At 40.5% G+C, this 21,042-nt stretch overlaps 2 protein-coding genes and 1 long non-coding RNA gene across 4 annotated transcripts; 1 reads left to right on the top strand and 2 right to left on the bottom strand.

Moving 5' to 3' along the window:
- Positions 1 to 1,392: 1,392 nt before the first annotated feature.
- Positions 1,393 to 4,934, bottom strand: prdx5 (peroxiredoxin 5). Its single transcript, XM_046039322.1, has 6 exons — positions 4,576 to 4,934; positions 3,175 to 3,309; positions 2,956 to 3,087; positions 2,389 to 2,427; positions 2,238 to 2,302; positions 1,393 to 1,732 (listed from the first exon to the last, which is right to left on the bottom strand). Exons 1-6 carry the CDS (start codon positions 4,669 to 4,671, stop codon positions 1,627 to 1,629), a joined length of 573 nt encoding a protein of 190 aa, XP_045895278.1. The 5' UTR covers positions 4,672 to 4,934; the 3' UTR covers positions 1,393 to 1,626.
- LOC123962876 lies at positions 4,169 to 18,530 on the top strand. The gene is made up of 3 exons (XR_006823078.1): positions 4,169 to 4,353; positions 8,505 to 8,779; positions 18,281 to 18,530. It is a non-coding gene; the product is annotated as an uncharacterized LOC123962876 (long non-coding RNA).
- esrra (estrogen-related receptor alpha) lies at positions 5,516 to 20,071 on the bottom strand. 2 transcript variants are annotated; one of them, XM_046039321.1, is made up of 8 exons: positions 19,790 to 20,071; positions 17,911 to 18,013; positions 12,779 to 13,162; positions 11,811 to 11,927; positions 11,558 to 11,671; positions 10,442 to 10,609; positions 9,776 to 10,045; positions 5,516 to 8,754 (listed from the first exon to the last, which is right to left on the bottom strand). In XM_046039321.1, exons 3-8 carry the CDS (start codon positions 13,155 to 13,157, stop codon positions 8,501 to 8,503), a joined length of 1,302 nt encoding a protein of 433 aa, XP_045895277.1. In that variant the 5' UTR covers positions 13,158 to 13,162; positions 17,911 to 18,013; positions 19,790 to 20,071; the 3' UTR covers positions 5,516 to 8,500. The 2 variants fall into 2 exon arrangements, with proteins under 2 accessions (XP_045895277.1, XP_045895276.1); XM_046039320.1 differs by lacking the exons at positions 17,911 to 18,013; positions 19,790 to 20,071 and adding an exon at positions 16,904 to 17,062.
- Between the last annotated feature and the right edge of the window lie 971 nt (positions 20,072 to 21,042).

Raw genomic sequence — 21,042 nt, 5'->3', positions numbered from 1 at the left:
CAACTCCGTGGCTGTTCTTGAATGGCCCAGCCAGAGCCCTGACTTAAACCCAATTGAGCATCTCTGGAGAGACCTGAAAATGGCTGTCCACCAACGTTTACCATCCAACCTGACAGAACTGGAGAGGATCTGCAAGGAGGAATGGCAGAGGATACCCAAATCCAGATGTGAAAAACTTGTTGCATCTTTCCCAAAACGACTCATGGCTGTATTAGATCAAAAGGGTGCTTCTACTAAATACTGAGCAAAGGGTCTGAATACTTATGACCATGTGATATTTCAGTTTTTCTTTTTTAATAAATTTGCTAAAATTTCTACATTTCTGTTTTTTTTTTTCTGTCAAGATGGGGTGCTGAGTGGACATTACTGAGAAATAAAATGAACTTTTTTGATTTTTGGAAAATGGCTGCAATGAAACAAAGAGTGAAAAATTTAAAGGGGTCTGAATACTTTCTGTACCCACTGTACTTTTTTGTATCTTTCCTGGCCACACAACTATCAAATGAGATCTGATTTACATGAAAATCATTATCTTAAGTCTTTTCTTTTTTCTATTGAACATCAAAAGTATCAAAGATTGGTTTATAGCCTTCAGAAGTTAAATACATCAAATTTGTAAATGACTCAATGAACATTTCAGTATATGTGTGGTGCCTACCTTCAGAGGACCTTGTTATGTGGTGACACTGATATAGTGTCAGTGGTATAGTTTGTATCAATAAATAAAGCATTATGCTTCTCCACATTTCACTTTGCATGGGTGTGAAGGATATAGTTCATACAATGTGCTTGTCTGCCCCAGGTCAGTCCTTTTTCAGATGGCCAATGATGACCCCTTTGTGATGGAAGTGATCCAGTAATTTAGATAAATGTTTGAAAGAATACATAATTGATTAACTTGTATTGAGAAATTGATATTAAAACTTTCCCCCTGTAGATGGATTAAAATTTTTCTTTTAAAATGTATTTGTTAGGGCATGATGCAAAAAGTTGATTGTAATGTAAGTTTTGACATGAACTAAAGATAATGAGATTTTGTTGTTTGAAGGAGACTGTAAAGTTTTCTATACATGGTGATATATAGACCAAACAGATCAATGTGTTATCATATATTTCTTATTATATAGAGAAACTGGAAACATCGATTGTGAATGAAGCATGGTGTACTGGAGAAGAGTTGAGCATGTTTGAATTTTTATGGACTTAAATTGAAGCGTGCACAGATCTGCATCTCACTGTGTGTGTGCTCTCAAAGAAGGACAAAGTACTGTAAACATAAAAACATTATGGTACTGGGCATTTTGTCCTTTCGTCGTTCTTTATATAACACACACACACACACACACACACACTAACAACAATAACTAAGTGTATAAGGGAAAACAGTGATTATTGCTTTCAGCGTGAATTTTATTTACTAACCAGCAACAGTGGATGATGAAGTTCCTTTGGGTTGCCATTCATGTCAAAATTGTGCGCATTATTTACCTTCCGGCTCTGTTTTTGACATGTGACATTTGCACCCGTCTTTGGGAAAAGGAAGAACAGGAAGGTACTGGGTTTTGTTAGTGCATCTTTTACAATAACTCAGCATTTGCAGTGTGGTTTAATAAGCTCTAAATAAGCCTACAGATCAGACAGAACATTGGAAGCCAAGCTGCAGGTCAGCCCGGTGCCATCAGGCTCCACATTGATCTTCTTCACAATTCCATCTTCCACCAACATAGCATATCTGAAACACAGGATGAAGAACACACTGATTTATAGCTGTAAATTTCATATGTACCAAAGCCAGACTCTGATTCAACTATTTTATAGATTGAAGAAGTGAAAATATACCCTGAACATGAAATCAAATCATGTCTAGTCTGTGGTTTTCTCAGTATTTATTATAGAAACACTGATGTTAACATTGATCTCTGCACCATGAAGAGAGTCCAATGGCATTTATCTGTGTCTGTTTCTTAAAATCAAACAAAAAAAGAGGTGACTCACTTAATGAAGATTTCAGACACGTACAAGTCTGCAATTTTTGCATCTCTACAATACAACACATTACATAGCAGTATTGTTAGCTAATTCAAACATTATAAGAAAACGGTGGGCAGTTACTACCGTGCACTATTATAGTAAGAGGAAGTGATTTCCAACACAGTCTGCAATGAAGAAGAAGAAAAGACCACAAACATGCGATCAATCTGCTACTGCAAAACTGAAAGAGTGAAAAGGATCATTACCTCTTGGATCGCTTGTTCCCAAGTACCTGCACAATTTGATCACTGTCAAGTAACAGGTCAACTGCCTAAGAAGCAGAAAGAAAAAGAAAGATGGGTTCACACAATCATGTTAAATAGAACTTAGAAATATACACCAGACATTTAGTTTTACCTTTGTAAAAGCTCCAGTAGGATCAGCCAGCATTCTGACCTGCAGAGGAAAGAAGCAGTGAGTTCAACATTGTTAATATCTGAAATATCATGTGCATTTCCTGTATCTCTAAGTATGACTGCTGTGTCACCAAACTCTCTCTTCTTAAGCAAGGTCACATAGAAACTACGGTTTAAGGAAATTGATAATATCAGTGAGCTTACAGTATATTAAGAGTGAGATCTTTGCATCGTCCTCCACTGTTAGCATCTTATTATCAGCGGTACCAAAAGGTTGTGTGCAGTTAGTTGATTATTTCTAAAATGCCTCCATTGTGCACACAACCCAGTGCACTATAATAATGTTTAGCAGACTATTGGGATTAACTACTGGTCAAATCATCACCAAATGGGAATTCACAATTTACTTTATTCAAACAAAATGTCTGCCAGGAGTTGTCCACAACTCTTTAACAACTAAGATGTGTAATTAATACAGATGATGGCAATATGGGATCAAATTCCATCTCACATTTTGACTTGCCGCAGGTCGTCACATAAATTTCTCATTAAAGATTGTAGTCCGTACCTTTCCGTCTGTTCCATGCTCCTTCCCCCAGGCAGCCATGACAAATGCATCATTGACAGAGATGCAAGCGACCTCTTGTATACCTTTAGTCTTCAAGTCTTCAGCCTGCTGCACAAAACCTGGGAGGTGAGTCTGGAAGCAACAAGAGAAACACGTCAGCTGATGCAAAGATGATTGTGCACACGACAGAGCAAACAGAGGTGACAGTGGTGACTCCACCTTGGAGCAACCAGGAGTAAAAGCTCCAGGTACAGCGAAGAGGACTCCCTTCTTCCCCTTGAAGAGTTGATCCATAGCCACCTTGTTTCCTGGCTCCCCCTCCTGGACCTCCACTGCAGGGAGATGCTCACCAACCTGTTTGGGATTGAGAAGACAATGCTCAAGAAGGTAAACCCACTTTCTCAAATTGCCATAGCCAAGGTTACCAATATTTTTGTGTCTGCCCCTGCAGGCAAATTGCATTCCTCACTGGTAATATCTATTGACTCCTTAGGTCTGAAAGCGTCAGCAGACTTTCACAGCATACACAGTATCTATGTACAGTGCAGGCTAGTGACACAGATATCTCCTGAAGACATTGCTTTATGGTCTAGACTTCTTAAATGCTGCTAACTCTGTGGATAACAGTACTTTTAAAATGAAAATCAGCATTGCTGCTGAGATCAGTTTTGTAGAAAAGCTGTCTTTCTGATGCTTTTAGTAGAAAGAAGACCAATGTTCAAAGTTATTGAATGCATAGGTAAGATACGCACAAAACCTATGAACAATGAAATGAACTTATTTTATTTCCACAATTTCTCAACTTAATAACTAGGAGGGATTAATAAAAATAAACCAGCCTCCAATTAGGCAGGACAAAAATTTTAATCGTTATAGGCGCATATTTGGGCTGGTGGCCACTGGAGGGCGACAAATCACCATATACACATGTAGGTCTCTCGTTAAAATGGCCGAACGCCTTTACCAAATCTAAGCCTGACATTGAGCGTAAACGACTAACAGCTTAACTTTATCACACTGAACGTTCAAAGGCCTTTTCAACAAGCGGCAAATTATATACACACACACCATACTTTAACAATGTTACGCTCTTTAACATTTCCACGCCGGGCAGCTGTTAATTACAGGCAGCTCTCAGATAGTTAGGTTATCTGCAAGTTAACTTAACGTTAAGTAGAATAAGATAATACGCACATACATTTACCGACGCTACTTTAAACTAGGAAACAAACAGGGCAACGAAAGTCTAATGTTAGCCATACTAGTCTCTTAAGGGTATTATATAGTATTATAGAACTTACTGACACTATCTGACACCTTGACCAGCCAGGTGTAAGATAGTGTAATCATTTACAGTTTGCATTATGCTGCGTTCACGTGCAGGTGTTGAAGAAGCAGGTAGGGGCCCGAGAGCACGGAGACGGTCGTGATAAACACATTATGACATCCTTAGCTAACTTCTCGACAGAAGTTAGCACGGGGAGCTACGCTAGTGAGAAATGCTAAAGATGCAGCCGTGTAGTTAATGCTCAGTCAAATACAACGACACCTTGACCTCTTTGCACAAGTATTGTGAGGTTAGCACATCCAGCTAGCGTTAGCTATTCATGCAGGTCTTACCTGAATTGGCATTTTGACGATAGGAGAAGAATGTAGAAGCCTCAGACGCTGGACGACAGGGGTGCTCCTGATGACTGTGGCTGTGATGGACAGCATTGCAGCTCGCTAAGTAGCTAGCGTGAAGCAGTAACCTTGCGTCAGGTTTGTAGGATTTGGTGTGTCGTCTCTTGCGGTTCTGCTCTCTGACGCACCTTTACCTGATTTAACGCAACTGTCACTCTAACTTAACTACACCGTTACCACAGTGGTGTCCCACATTGAGTCTGACTGTTGGGTCTATGGTTGGGACTTAATCTAGCTTCCACATTTGGGCCTGCTAAATCTTTATTTACTGCGCCATCTGCTAGCAAGAAGTCAGATGTCTAATGTAGTATTTGAGACTGATTGATGCATTCTTGGACTGAAGATAAAGTTGTTGTTTTTTCCATTTTAAAGCTGCAGATGGATGATACAGACATTAACTAGCCAAGTCCTGTATTTATTAACTAAATATAATGGAATCCTATATGAAAGTGAAGGAAATATAAAAAACAAAAACAAGTTGGTGCTAGTTGCGAACCCTTGCTAGCTATTTCCTTAGCTCAAGCACACTGGCAGCACTACAGCATATGTTGTAGGTGATGCAGAGCTGCAAAAATGAAGACAAACACATGGAGACACATTGTTTATAATGGTAGTATGGTCTAGTATACAATCAAATACCATCCATGGATTTTTATTTATTCTTAAATATTGATTTCTTATGCTCAGTAACTGCATGTGAAGTGTGTCCAGTTTTGCAAAACCTTTAAAGGACTGTCCCTCATCAATGTGATATGTGCAATGCATGGTCAAAAATATAAACCATGAAGTACAAAGTTTCAACAGTAGCCTACCCCCCCATCTAATTCACATAAGTACAGTACACACACATACACAGGGAGAGATGAGGCCAATGATATGTGGTGGTGGTGTGTCCATTTATTACACAACACAAAGCACCTACAATAATCCACTCCCTGTTGCGTTAGACAGTGGAAGATCTCACTTTTTTCACAGTGATTTTTATGTGGACATGTTTAGACAAGGACATCAAACTGTTTTATCTAAATGAAACAAAAAAAATAAGCCTAAACACAGAAATTTACAGCCAATATCACACACAAAAATAAAGCAGTGTCAACAAACAACAGTAAATTGAGTAAAAAATAGAATTTAATCATTTAAATAGTCTTTCAAAATACAAACATTGATTTGAACTTCTAAATAATATAACGTTTAGTAGCTATTCTTCATTATAACTGGCAATGTTTAATGTACACTGGCTATACAAGGAAATGTGTGAGGTTTGGTAATTTATTGTATTGCTCATTTATATTAATGTGCATGTATTTAATAAAACTGCAAATGACTATATTTTAATAGCGACACTGCAAATGACCCTGCCTTCAATCTAGCCCACTGTACCTAAAACGTGTTTTTATGCTTGTGAAAAATCTACCTTTGTGTAAATGTTGTCTCAAACAGCTCTCTTTCGACCCAGGTGTCAAATTTATATGTATCATACTATTTGAGAAATTAGATTAGTAAACAAATCAAGAGACCAAAAAACCTTTTTATATGATAGGAATACGTCAGCTGTAACCTATGAAAACAAAACAAGTATATCAGGGTCTCAGATTTAGCTATTATCAGTCGGTGCGCCGCAGTGCTAGCTGTTGCTAATATAACATCTGTGTGGTTCAAGTTGAGCTGTGTTTTGAGTTTGGATCGCGTAAATGCCTACAGACACACTTTGTACCATGGGGCATCTTTTAAAGCATGATTAATGAGCCATATAAATCCTTAAAGTTAGGAAAACAAAGAAGAAAATGACCTCAGGGGTTTGCGCAACTGCAAGACATTCAATAAATCCAATATTCAGATTTGACAAATCAAAAGATCAAGAATTACATTTGTCTCCACAGTTATTTGGCCGTCTTGCTCACTCTGCCTCCTGAGGTAGCCCTCTGTAGCCTCACCGTGCCGCTAAATCTATAGAGCCATGTAAATTGATCCCTAAAATGACAATCAGCTTCCGAAAACACACAACTGCTTACATAAAAAAAACAATTAGTATTTATAATATCCTGAATGGAAAGCTTCATTTCAAGACCAAACCCACAACAGTGTCACAATGTAAATAAAATACCCTTAAATCCTAAAAAGGAAAATTTATGAAAAAGCTAGTTTCAAGTCTTTACAAATTTCAAAACACTGTAAGCTGCACAAATAATTGTAATGGGGACATTTGCTGGCTTTATTATCTTTCACTATAAATTGCATGTTTCTGTTTATTTAAATGGAACTGTACATGGCTAAAAGATTCACGGCCATTCGGCCACTAAATATTATTTTTAGGGATCTGATTTTATCATCAGACGCTGTAGCTTTGCATTGCATGTGAAGCTTACTATAATGATCATTTCTACTGTAAGTATACAAACCTGCTGAACAATGAGTAGGACTTTCAGGATGTTGTCAAACAAGGTTTCAACATCCAAAAGGAAGATGTTGCATTTCTTGTTGTCCTGAGCCCATTACGGGCACTTGCAAGGTACAGTTCAACAACTGTACGTACACAAAGGAGGGATGTTGGAACAATTGAGATCTTTTATGCAACGTTCATCACTACTGCAGAAAATGCCTCAAAAACGCATCAGACACCTATCAATCATATGGGTTCATGTTAGACATTATAGCCCAGAAATCAAACAGGTCAAATAGGTCAGACTCTTATTTTTGCTTAAGTCAAAAATAGTGGTTAGATCTAGTGGAGGAGGACTGTATAAAAAAGCAGATGAGGCATATGCATTTCTTTTCTAACCACCGTTGTTGCCACACTGGCTTTAATGTCAAAGACTTGTGTTCTTCCCTGATCTCAGTGTACAGTAGCGCACTCGTTTAGACTGCACACAGACACACGCGCTTGCTTGTACGGAAGCTAGTTTTTTGTGTGCCAATAGAATTTACAACACTGAATACATTACCTTCCAAGTACAGCATTTTAAGCACACACAATCTTTATATGCACTTCTCCTGGACAAATCAATTGCACAACCTTTTATAAAGAATCCTGCACCTACTATGTACGCCAGTGGTTCTCAACTCCAGTTTTTAACCCCAAAGGTGCCGCTGGTTTTTCTATCATACTCACCTGGTGTCCCCGACCCAGTCTCTACTAGAAGCAAGAATGAAGAGAAAAAAAAAATCAACACTTAGGGTCCTGAGAATGAGAACTACTGGTATACACACACAACTAGATGTCTCACCATTTTATCCATATTTTAAATGGAACAGACAATAATCGAGTCATTATATTGCTTTTAACATATTGCAAGTAATTCCTATGAATTTGCCTACAACGGCACACTAAACTATAGTAAATACAAGCACTCCAGTGTGCATGTCAATGTGACCCTATACTGGACCCTCAAGTCTTTCGGTGAGTATGCAGTTATGGCTTTCATGACTAGATGTTGCATTATTTTAAAAAGTTCAAAAGCCACGCGATTGCAGTCTGTCCTTGGATACCTAAATATTGTTCTTCAGTGGTTATGCAACTGCAGATCAATGCTGTGATGGAACACACCATGAAAATAGTTGAAACTGAGCAATTTTCTGGCATTCAAGTTAAATGTTTCCACTTTTGGAGCCTTTTACTGGAGTTTGGCAGTTACACCTCAATGTAAATAATCCAATTCCCACGATTACCACAAATGCATGAGGTTTTCTTTTCTCATATTCTTTTCCTTTCTTCATGTAGCCTAGGGGACAAGGACCATTTTCCTCATTGTTAATTCTGTAATAAAATCTTTCATTCCTCACAAACCACTCATCCTCTCTCGAAGACTGGATCTCTGTTGGGTCTTTCTCTGCATCCCCTTTACTTCTGCTGCTTTCCACTCTAGGGAGAGTCCATCATGGCTTCCAGCATCTCCAGGAATAGTTTGTGCATGGGTACGCCACCACGGGTCTTAATGCTGTAGAAGGTGGTAAGAGCACGACCAGCAGTCTGTCGGAGGAGAGGCAATGTTAAAAGGAGGCGTCCTGCCCTCTGGGGGTCGTCTGGGTGCCGCTGACATTCCAGCTCCAGCAGGGCCTGGTGGAGGAGGTCCCGCAGCTTCTGTACAGCCTCCATGTCCTCGATGTATACAGAGTCTGACAGAACAGCAGGGAACACATGGTAAGGCACTTTGTAGGGTGTCTACGTTTTATCAGCTTTTGCCACAGAACGAAAGCCTGTTGATTAGTAACATATAGAAACTAATGGCAGCCTTTGTTTACAAAACAAACAGTGGATCGGTACTGCAAGCAGGGCGTGCTAGATGATCTGCTGTTGATAGTAATCTTGAGTGAAAGAGATGTCTACGTAAAAGGTTATGAATTATTAACTTGCCACAACTATTATGCTAATTTCTACAATGGTAGATCTGTCTGCCAAAGACTAGAAGAATATCTCTTTTATTTTGCAGTAGTAATCAACTAAGAACTGAAACAAAACAAAATAACATCCACTGCACCTAACGCTGGCAAAACAAACCCCTCCTATTGTCATGGGCCTTTGGCTGCTGACATGCACATAATCCCATCGAGCTAAAAAACTGGACAGCTGACATCGTCTGCACCGCTTCCAGCTAATCCACTGTTTTTGTTGCTACCAACGCCACCAATGCTGGTGCTGTTGAACTGCACTCCATTATGCTGAGATTACATCAATGAGGGTATTGTACGAATGAGAAACACCTCTCTGTATAACACAATATTTATCAGTAGCACCACAAACCACAGCCTGCAAAATGATAACTCCTATTGTAATAGACTGCATTAGTTTGAGCTAATAAACTTTCTAATAATGTATCTACTAAACTGGAACCTGAGTGGCGGTTTTGTCATATTCCACTTAGTTATGTGCAGGGTTTCCCAAGCACTGCCCTTCATAAACGTTATATTTCATAAAAATGTAATAACTTCAGGCAGGGGTGGGGTGACTCCACTATAAAAGGCTGCGGGAGTAATACTACTAGAGAACACTTTCTGGCAGTTTCAGTTTGGTCTAATTAGGGCAAGTTATAGGAAAACCTACAGCATGAACCACTGTTCCACTGGTTCTATGCTAATAGTTTGATGCTAGTTCTATGATTTGATCTAAATGTCTGTTCGACTACACAAGTATAAGTACCTGAGTTAGTTAGTGCGATGGCTTTTAGCATGACAAATTCCTCCCGGTCCACGTTTAGTGCACGGAAACGGCGAGCAAGCTGACTAATTGCTCCATTTAGTTCTGTCAGTCCAGCAACACGTGACATCTCCTCATCAAGGACAAAATCCTCCGCGAACACCACCTCGTCCTCACAGCCAAGCGAGCGGTACGCTACACCCAGCACCAGCACCTCCAGCCACACTGACTGTAGCACAGACATCTGGTCTGCTAGGGACAGTGACAGGAAGCCTGGAGGGGAAGAGACAGCTTGTAATACAGTCGAGCACTGCACCGCCTCAGTTGAACTTCTGAACTTCTAGAAATACTGCGTCTCCTCTTCTAACACACCACGCACACCAATAAATTAATTTAATATATTTTGTTCCAGACATTTTGTTTTACCTATTCACTTTGTTGCACCTATCAATTAGGCTGTTCAGCCATCAGAATCAGGTTCACACAGGCCATTTATAATGGTCAGTATTCTAGTTCTGTGAAAATAAATCCAGAAGTCATGGCCTGAGTGAAACATTACACAGCAAGTTTCTTCGTGGTGGGTGAGATTGGATCATTACTCTTTCATTAATCTCTTCCACTGCTGCCAAGCTATCACTGCCTCTCCTCCACTATTTCATAATCTCTTACCAGGAATGTGTTTGGCCCAGCCGATGATGACGACGAGCTCACGGTCAGCAAGGTCACAAAGGGTGGTGAGCGTGCGCTGGGCTGTGTCGGGCTGCAGAGGGTCAGGCATGGCAAATAACTTTTCTGGCTCTGCCACTAGAAGGTGGGACACAATGATGTTGGAGGAACCTATGTCACAAAATGGACACAAAACAATGGATTAATATGATGCACAGACAAAACGTGCAATGTACAATTATACACACACTGATAACTAAAATATCAACTCCTTATCTAAACTAATAGATCATCAATTTTGTTTCTAACAACATGCTGCTCTGTACTGGTGGTAACTGTACCATATACTGCACTATATTCATGCTTTAGACATGCTTTAAACTGATGTATTATCAGACAGGTATTCTTATTTCTTTGAGGTCAAATGAGAGCTTTTGCTTTGAACTTGCTTAACTCCTCAGCCAGATTTATGTGAATCAAGAGCTCCAAGTTAAGTCACCTAATCTGTACAAATGAGCACAGTTCAGTATTTCCTCTCTTGTATTGCTGACTAAAAAACGTCACCAGTTTTTGGCAGTAGAGGGCGCCATTTTCTAATCAATTCCAATGGTTTTGAAGTGTTTTGTATGTCTTGTCCCTGCGACCCTGTACGCAGGAAAAGCAGTTGACGATGGATGGATGTCTTGTATTCTCTGAGTGCTTAGTGTTTATATAGTTTGCATTTCTTTAGAGGAACACTCTTGAGTGTCTCAAGTTTAAATCAGACATGCGTAGGGGGGACCTACCAACCAAGCTTATCTTTGTCTGTGAATGTAGCTGCTGTAGTTACATGTACTTTGCCAGCACACAAACAATCAATAACGTGCTGCATAGCAATAGCGAAACGCCTTTCGCTGCAAAACGCAAAACCCAATAGAGCTCAGTATCATATACGGTTAATGTGTGGGCTGATTGCACCTTTATAGTTTGCTACGTTGACATCACATCTTTTAGCTCTGGCTGATCAACAATATGCTGTGTTATTGAGCCACTTTTCATCTAATTTGCCCAAACTGATTATCATAATCATATTACACTGTGTTATCTTAACTAATGACAAGGCAAAGATGTAAATCCCACCTTTTTCACTCTCCTTTGTCAGTGGTAGAGGAGCACTCTGGTATGTTGCATTCTCCACTTCTGGGCGTCTTTTGTACTTCTGCCGTCCACCTCTGACCCTGTCAAGACGAACTCCTACATTGTGAAAAATTAAATAATTAAGATTTTTGCAGGAAAAACACAGAATATATCATATTTTAGGGTTAAAATAAAGACCCTTAAGATATAACATCAACTACTGGCTACAGAGCTTCTGCACACCATGAACACTCACCCTCTTTCAGCATGCCTACTTTGAGGCACTTTGTGAAGCGGCATGCCTGACAAGCCTTTCTGCGCCTTTTGGTGATCTCACACTCGTTTGACGCTGGACAGCTGTATTCAATGTTACCTTTATGGAAAAAACAAAATACAGCAATTTACAGTTAAGGAGAGGATTAAGAAATACACATATTAGTGAGCATTTTGAAATGAATGAAAACCACCTTCTTTCATTTCTTAAATCTTTTAAACATACAGTCTATTCAGTATCACAATCACACAAGCTAACCTACCCACTACGTTTCCCTACATACACCGACATACTAATCACACCATCGGTATGTGGTGTCGATCCTTAGTCACTCCTGCCTTCCTCAAACTTGTTCACCACTATGGAGACCGGGGATGCCCCAAACTGTTCCAGATTGGTACTGGAGCTGATGAAGGGATATTTTAATTGATCGGTACCAGCTATATTAAACCTAATCAATTTATGTTTATTTTAATGTCCTACACTCCAGCTGTAACAGAAATCCAATTTCTCTCCAATAAGTACATAGAATGAGGTCAACAACACGAGTAACACTACAAGATATTTTCAAAATATGAGAGAAACCTCCTATTGACTATGATAAAATAAAAGAATATTCAATATTTGTATTACTTACTATATCTAAAATAGTTTTAACTAGTTTAACTAAATGTGCTCTTGTGTTTAAAAGTTAAATGAAAGCTTTTAATGGAATACTAGAATACCGGCAGGGTATGTAGAAAAATATAAATATTGAGGAAATATTATTTGCCAATTCATTCCTAAGAAGGTGGTGGTCAATAGTGGTCAGTGCCATAGAAATAAAATTCTATATTTAACATGATTCAAGTACTCCAGATGAAAACCCGTGAGCTTGTTACATCACAGAGTCAGAGGAAAACATTAACTGTTCTGCTATGCAAAGACTTAAATTTCACCACAACACACACCTTGGATGGTTCTCTTGAAGAATGCTTTGCAGGCCTCACATGACGCCACACCATAGTGATAACCGGAGGCCACATCCCCACATACTAAACACAGCCTCTTGGGTAGCGTGCTCAGGGCGTACTTGCATCGCCCTGCTCCGTTTCCAGTGGAGCCCTCTTCTGCCCCGTCACCACCCTCGTCTTTGAAGTGGCAGCGCAGAGCTGGTGTGTAAAGTGGCGGGGAGTAACGTTTAGCGCCGTCTCCTCTGGTTCCTCCACCTCCGCTCTGAGAGGAGTCGGAGGAGGCCCCGCCAGGGCTGGTCCGACCGCCCCCACCTCCCTCTGGACTGCTCGGTTCCGCCTTTATGTAGACATCTGACCGACGCTCCCTGGAAGACATGATGTCTAGAGGGGAGAAAATAAACAACAGAGCAAGAGCAGTGTAAATAAAGGCATACACCTGTTCACCTCACACCTGTGTCTTTTAAACTACCTTCATGCCCCTTTGCTAACATGTGGCCTAGGTCAGATTATGAACATGAACAATCTGATATTGTCACATTGTTCACACCTCTTCTCTCAGTTGAAATTAATTTTTATGGGAATCAGTTCTAATGGAACTTTTACCTAAGCACAGATTCTCATTTTCATAATCACAGTTACTGCAATTCTGATTAAGTGTCAAGTCAATTTTATTTATATTTCACAAATCACAAGTTTGCCTCAAGGGGCTTTACAATCTGTACACCATACAACACCCACTATCCTGAGACCTTTGTGGCATCTCCCAACTAACTGAGAGGGTGGAAAAGTGCCAGTAGTGCCCCATCGTGAGCTACAGGACCCTACCATTGTCTAAGACACAGTCTTTAATCCTTTACACCAAACACTATAGATGATTACCAAATCTACACCTTTAGTTCATCCATGTGGGATGGTTTGAGGACAAACACAGGTATCATAAGGAAACAGGCAGCCAAAAAGCAAAATGGATATAGGCAAAAATTCTGAACTGGGACTGAAGATCTGTGGTGTAAATAATCTTCTTAATCCAGAAGAAAACAAATTACCTGTGCATGTAGACCAACTTCTAAGCTCAGTTAAAGCCTAATCTACCTTAACTGCCCCAAGTGACTACTAACCACACAACCTGTGCTTACGTCACATTAAGATCATGGTCAATTTTCTTTGCTTGAAGCATGGACTGTGTAAAGCACCAGGGTTTTGCATTATCAGCATGCTAACATTGCAAAAAGGCCAGCTTGTTCCCTTGTTCTTTAGCAGCACATAATCACTGTGTTGTTTGTGCTATTTTTTCCCCAGTCAGGCCTTTTAAGACATCAAAAACACCTCAGATTCACCAAACCAGAACCTATCACGCCTAAAATAAGACAATACACTCTTCATACCATCCTCACAGTGTGAAGTCTTCGTCTGTGGCATTTCTAGCCATTAAAATAGCCAAGGTGACTGGATGAAGGTCACTATGCTCATAAGCAGTGACCGCTCTTCCCTATTCAGACACATAACTTGTGTTCAAGCAAGGCAGTAAGAGTACTGCAGCAACCTGCTTACCTGCCAAAGGCTGTCTGTAGTTCTCAATTTAATTACAGGAAAAAGCATAGGAAATACTTCACAGCACAGAGAAGTCTAAATTCAGTTAAACTGGCAATTTCCCACGTTTATCATTAAATCTATTAGTAAACCATTACAATTTACTCCTCCATCTCTGTAAGAGTGATAACAACAAACAAATTTTCATCAAAATCATGAAAATACACACTTACTTTCATACACTACAGATTCCTCGGATTCAGAGTATCTAAGGTCAAGATTGCCACAAATGTGAAAATGTAACGGCAAAATTATGACAATTAAAAGGAAAGCTTTAATTTCTTAAGTGAGTCAACAGTGACAACCTTCCATGGCCAAATGCAAACCCAATAAGAGAGCAATGTTATTTTCTTTCATGCTTTTAAGCGGTGATTCAACTTCCAGTAACACCGTTGTAATGCCATCTGTCAGGGTTCTTATCATACAAGGCATCCATTATAAATAAGATCATTAGCCTAAAAGCACTCTGATCTCTTTGTAACATAATGTAGTCAAATCAAACGGGCATCTACTGTATGCCAGTAGGTTGCTTGCATTCAAGTAATTTAACAAAACCAGTGTATATCTGTCTGAGCAAGGTGACTACTCCCCTGTCCTACCCAAATGATGTTAATCATTTATTCAGGTGTGCCACTCCTACTACCACAAATTGTTCGTGTGTCCGAAATTGACTTCTTAGCGGAGGATGATAGAAATGTAGATCCCACTGTTGTTTGACTTTATGAACAGCACTTAAAGGAAAAATGGAAAAGGGGATCAATAGGGCAGGGGCATGAATTGTAGTGTGCGCCATGTCTGTCTCTGGGCTTCAACTCATCAATGGATACATTAATGCAGAGCCTTAGTTCAACGATTGTGCTCTTGTTCCAACTTACTAGATCGCTGCGTGAGGACAGCCTAAATAGCCTCAATCCTGTTAAGACTTCTGTCTACATACTGGCAATCCACTGCTGTTACCAACAATATTTTCCTCTTGTTTATCAGCTGGGCCAGTGGCAGCCTGTATATTCAGTGTTGCAATATTTAAAATGCATTGCTTATGGTCGGTTCAATGCTCCAATCCCTCGCCACAATGATAACAGTACAAGCAGTTATGTGTTCTGTACACACGGGTATGAGTTCCCGGCCTAATTAAATAAATGTATGTGCGTTTGGCATAAAGAGTACAAGGCTCTTGCTATTTACTTTATGGTACACACCGTATAGACGATTAAATTGCTTGTTTTGATTATTATAATTATGATTCACTCTCTGAACACATTAACCATCACCTTGACAACAAACATATCAGTCAACAATCAATCAATAACAGCTCAGTCCTGACCTGTGGTGCATGCCATTTGTCTATGTCAATCTGCCGAGTTATCAATATAGGTCACTCATTTATAAACATCTATAATAAGCCAACTATTGACAACTTTACATCCTGATACACTTCACATCACAGAGTACATTTATTGGTCACAACTCTAAGAAAAACATTCTTATTGCGCTTCACTACATAAACATTTTACTAATAGACACTCCCTATTAACTGATCTGTTAATACGTATGCCTCTAAACCTTCAGTCAGCGCATGAACATGACAGTGTGATTTGAAGCTGATTAAAGCTGTTCATTATCAGGCATATAAACTGGGCTCCCACTGCAATAATGCCATGACTGAGGAATGGTTGAGTCGGTTCCTGGATGTCAACTTGCAAACTAAATCTCAAAGACTGTGTGCTTTACATATAGACAATAAAAGATGTACTACATGGGAAGTGAGGTTGTAGATAAAGACTTTTTACCTGCCGCCCTGGCTTCACAACACCAAGAGCTGTATGCCTGCTCCACATGTCATTCATTGCAAAGCAACTATGTCTTTATCATATTTATTGCTACAGCAGATAATCTAATCCTATAGTAGCTGGCAGTCAACGCTTTCTTTGGAGTTTGCCCCCTCTGGACTGTTTGGCAAGCAGCAAGAGGGTCACAACAAACCTGGCCTGTTTAAAGTTTAGCTTACTTGGACTGAGTTTACAAGCTCAGTGAATGGATCAACCAATAAATAACATCAGGACTAGTACATGAGCCCAGATTATCTACAGTGTGATTCAGCTTTGCTCTGACTCGAAGCAGACCAACAAGTATCCCTCTACCATGTGCACAGCTGGCCAGTTCCACATCTGCTTTGGCAAATGAGGAACAGCAGTTTCAGTAAAGAAAATGTTCAAAGGTAAACGATAAAAGCTGCATTGTTACTGATCGTTTGATTAAAGCACATTAAACAGCGCTTAAACCCAGCCGAGGTTGGCTGAATTAGTCTTTTATCTATATATCTCACCACAGAAACGTGTCCGTGTGTAACCAGCATGTTTGGAGTAGCGTTAGCATTAGCTTCAACAGCAGCGGACACATTATCACTGTAGGTTAGCTGCCCTTAGCTAACTAAGCTAGCCGTAGCTAGCGTTAATCCTGACTGACCAGCTCTCTCCCCCTGGGGCTGACGTTTATTTCTGTCACTCTAGCCAGGACTCGGCTACATCTTACCTGATAACGGCGTTAGCACGGCACTTAAGTCTGCCCACGGTGTGATATCATGGCACAGGTTTGACAGAAAATCGGTTTAGAGACTGGCAGCGTCTGCTAGCTCGTGTTGGCTGTGTGTTGAGATGGGCCGGGCTACAATCGGCTTTCTCTAACAGCTGGTCGGGTAACTATATGGATGGAGATACTGCAGCTGAAACACATTAGTTCAAGGCGCACTCTGGACACACGTTGGCTCTGTATCAGACAAGGTCAGCTTTCATCATGATTTAGCTGCCAAATGAACTAAATGTCATATATTTTACGCCACACACTCAGAAATTTTGAGTTTGGAAGGAAAAACTTGCACTCTGATATAATGGAGGAACATCACAAAGGGTATTTTAGTGGTGACATTGGAGAAATATGTTCAGTCCTAATTGTAAACTTGATATAGGCCTATAATAAGCTGACTGGCAAGGTCAGAAATTAACTTCCTATGCGGAAAGCTTTTATTTTTATTCCCAGGCTGCATACAAGTTATGGCATCACTGGGCCCCTACACACTGATACCTTGATTGCTCCTTTCTCCTCACACAGGATTTTGGACATTCTCACATTTATTTATACTACTTAGTCCCTTCAACCCCTACATAGACTACTTGTCCCTTGTTTATGCTTTTTGGGTTTGCAGGGCAGTCAAAGCCCCTCCCTTTCCATGTGCCCTATAGAGATGCTTGATTGCAACAGAGCGGTACACACAATGGTATCTCTAGCCACTGCTAATATTTTTAATGTGAAATGAGAAGCCAACACCTTCACAATCATTCTACATTGTTTTTGCTGCATTTCTCCTTCAGCATGCCCTCTTTTCTCTAAAGGAGACGTTAACATTGCCCGCTAAAAGTCTATCACAGCCTTATAAGACCTCTGAGGCACCTGGCAACACAACACAAAAGCACAGATGTAAGTCTAGTTGAAGCATGGCATGATATTTCATCAGCATTAAAGGTGATGTGAAACCAGATTACCTGTTTGCTGAGCTGGAGTTCGAAGCCTGTAAATGTGTGACTCCCAGCAGTAGCTCAACGTAGTGCTATTGCTTTGGGTTGAAGTCTGCAGTTCTCAGGACACCTGCAAAGCAAGCAAAGGTTTATGAGCGCCATCCCATAACTTAGAGCCGAGTCACTTTTCATGTTCCCACCTGCCATTTGTAAATTTAATGGTCACAAACCCATATATTGTTCCAGCCTCATTAACTGTGATGTTTCAAAACAAGTTGTACTCTACGCTCTAAACAATAACAGCAGTGCCAGTCCTCACATGTACCGAAGAAGATATTGGCAATAGTTTTGTTTCCTCCCCATGTGAATAATCGTAACACTGACTGTATCTATCCAGATTTCTGCAGGCTGTTCGAGTACCCTCCCCCTTATGCTGCGTGACACACTCACTCCAAAGGTCACAGTCACAGGAATGCTTGAAGGACAGACCGAGTAAAGCCAACACCTTGTCCCTCACTCATATACAAAGTCATAAGCTGAAGTGTGGTGATAACTCTCTGTAAATAATTAAAAAGACCGGTTTTAATAAACATTAATAAACACAGCATTACATGAAAAGGTGTTTTAGCCTACTCTTTCAAATGTAAACCGGCTGCAGACTTTTGAAAAAGTAGACAATTAAATGCCAAATTGCAGCAAAGAGGGACTTCAGTTTTTTTGTGTGTTTTTTTTTTTTTACTTTAAACTTGGGCAAGAAGACTGTGATAAGTGGAAACAAACTGATGCTTTAGTCATATTCTTTCGAAGCGATCTGAACTGTCAACTTTTTTTTTAAAGTGACATTTCAAAAAAAGACAATTACTTGAAATGAAAGATGTGGTTTTAGCTTTTAATCACAGCACATGATTAAACAAACTCTGTAATTGGTATAAACTCAGACATTCCCTTGAAATGAGAAGTCAGAGCACATAAACCGGTCCTCCGTTTGTCTTTAAAGGTTTTAAAGCTTTCTTGTCATACTGTTGTTAGGGGGCACCGGTGGTCTTTGACTCTGATAATGCATCACACTGACTGTAGGCTACATAAAACTCAGTTGGAAGGTTTTAAATGCGGCGCACTGTGGAGACGGCGAGAACAGCAGCCAGGGGTGACCTTGCCTACTGATCTCGAACCGGTGAAAGGTTAATTGCCATAGTGGATTATGCCTTAAGATCAGTGACCTCAATCCTGGTCCAGCAGGCTCGGAGACTTGCAGAGTTCAGTGTGTTAAGACATAAAGAATAATAACTCAGGGGTTAAACACAGGTCTAAAAAAAACAAAACAAAAGCTTAAGTGTGTAGGCTACAGTTGCAGAAGTGCGGACTGTCATTTGCCAATGCAGGACTCGCCTTTTTAAGTGAGGGCGACATGCGGCGAGCCAAACGAGGACATTTATCCGCTGCATCGTATTCAACCACGGCGCTGCATTCTTCACTCAATAAAAGTGACCACGCATCCCATTTCTTAGGACATTTTAGTTGGGGGGTGCCGGCGATTAGAGATTTACATAGTGTGTTACATCATTAATTTACAAGTGAATTAGTCAGAGGTAGTTTATGAGTGGGTTGTAACCTGGACATAAAGGTTGTAGGACTACAAATGATTACACAAAGTGCTAAATATTTATTCGGCGGCTCGTGCCCCCTGTCCCCAATAACGTGGCCACGCGAACTTAGCTCTGCCAGGCGAATCGTGCATGCACATCAGGCTACCGTTGAGACAGCTGACATCTCCGCAGAAAGATAAATAACAGCCTAAACCCACTGTGTGCTCTGTGTCTGCATTGAAGGGGAGTAAAGCTACTTACTGGGAAATGTAAAAACGTCGCAGGGTTGTTGTGTGTGTTTGGGTTTTTTTTTTTTTTACCTGAGGTCAGTCAAGTCTTCGCGGCTGGCAAGTCGTCCACAGTCGGTTTAACCGGTTTAACGGCGCTGTCCAAGCCTCGCAGGGCGTCTCACATCTCATCACTCCTTTACCGTATAATAAGGTGATAACAACAACCGGCGACACGCTGTCTTGTCCGGCTGTTCGGTTCCTTACGCTTGTGTTATAAATTCTCGTCTTCGGCTACAACAACCAGGTTGTAATTGGACATCAGCGTCAATACGTCAAGAAGAACCACCGAGTGTCCGGTTAAAAAGTGTATCACAATAAAACGTCGTCGACTCACGTAACATTTCTAACCTTTCTCGAGCCAGACAACTTCCCCGAGCGAAACGGGGTCGAATATCAGAGCGTTATTATCTACTACCTAAATTTGCAAAACACTCCACAGACTCAAACGGCTGTCAATATTCCTGAAATCAACACAAATCACGGTTTTATTTTAACGAGGTAACTTCCGGTCCCTTACTCGCTTTTCCTGGCTGCGTTGACCATCATGGATGTATTACGTAGGCCTCTACCCCGTGTCTTTTCTCCTCCCTCTCCCCAATTTGCGTCTGCTGTGTGTCCGTTACGTCCCTACGCACCTTCCACCAGCGTCATCAGCATTATAACAAGGGCCTGCAACTCGTGAAAAAAATATGACCCGGTCTTCGTTAATCCTTTATATTTATTTATTTATTTAGACACGCTGCTTAAAGAGTGTTGATTTCAGATCAGCTGTCTACAAAACAGTTGTGTCGCGCCACTTGATTACATCTGGAGATTTTCCCGCAGCAACCAATTCAGTCCACTGAAAACCAAGGGCTATTTATACGTTTAAACGTAGCCTACATTTCTTGGCCTTACGAGGGTGCCGTTTGTCTTCCTGTAGCCTACCTAGTAGTTTTGTTGTGGTAGGCCTATTGACCTAAAATAGATCTACCGTACGAGTAGGCCTATTAGATTGGTTGTTAGACTTGCGTGAAGATATTTTATTTAGATAGCCTATTATACTTTGGGGGCTGCTGCAGGTCGAATGGAAATAACAGGCTGCGTGTCTCTTGCAGCGCACCTCTATGGAAAATGTAGTCATGCAGTCGGTCTTGTGACACTGACCCGGCTCCGTCCGCCACTACATTTGGACAGGAGCCAAGGAAGAGGAGATCAGGAGATCACTGCAATTGGACGAGAAAGGGAAATATGTTGATGAAGGGATAGTAACTTGGTTTGAAAAAAAAAAAACAGTAGCCTGC

This window comes from Micropterus dolomieu, linkage group LG23 (genome assembly GCF_021292245.1).
Source record: "Micropterus dolomieu isolate WLL.071019.BEF.003 ecotype Adirondacks linkage group LG23, ASM2129224v1, whole genome shotgun sequence".
NCBI classification, from domain to species: Eukaryota; Metazoa; Chordata; class Actinopteri; order Centrarchiformes; family Centrarchidae; genus Micropterus; species Micropterus dolomieu.
The sequence above is the reverse complement of the archived record's forward strand: the minus strand, read 5'-3'. Positions and strand labels throughout refer to the sequence as shown.

Bases quoted from the DNA above. Each gene is read 5' to 3' on its own strand.
- prdx5 (XM_046039322.1), bottom strand. From the start codon at position 4,671: ATGCTGTCCATCACAGCCACAGTCATCAGGAGCACCCCTGTCGTCCAG. The intron at 3,310-4,575 runs GTAAGACCTGCA...AATCCCAAACAG, and splicing joins TCGTCAAAATGCCAATTCAG to GTTGGTGAGCATCTCCCTGC. The intron at 3,088-3,174 runs GTGGAGTCACCA...TGTTGCTTCCAG, and splicing joins TTACTCCTGGTTGCTCCAAG to ACTCACCTCCCAGGTTTTGT.
- esrra (XM_046039321.1), bottom strand. From the start codon at position 13,157: ATGTCTTCCAGGGAGCGTCGGTCAGATGTCTACATAAAGGCGGAACCG. The intron at 11,928-12,778 runs GTGTGTGTTGTG...TTTTCCATAAAG, and splicing joins CTTCAAGAGAACCATCCAAG to GTAACATTGAATACAGCTGT. The intron at 10,610-11,557 runs GTGGGATTTACA...TTTGTGACATAG, and splicing joins GACAAAGGAGAGTGAAAAAG to GTTCCTCCAACATCATTGTG.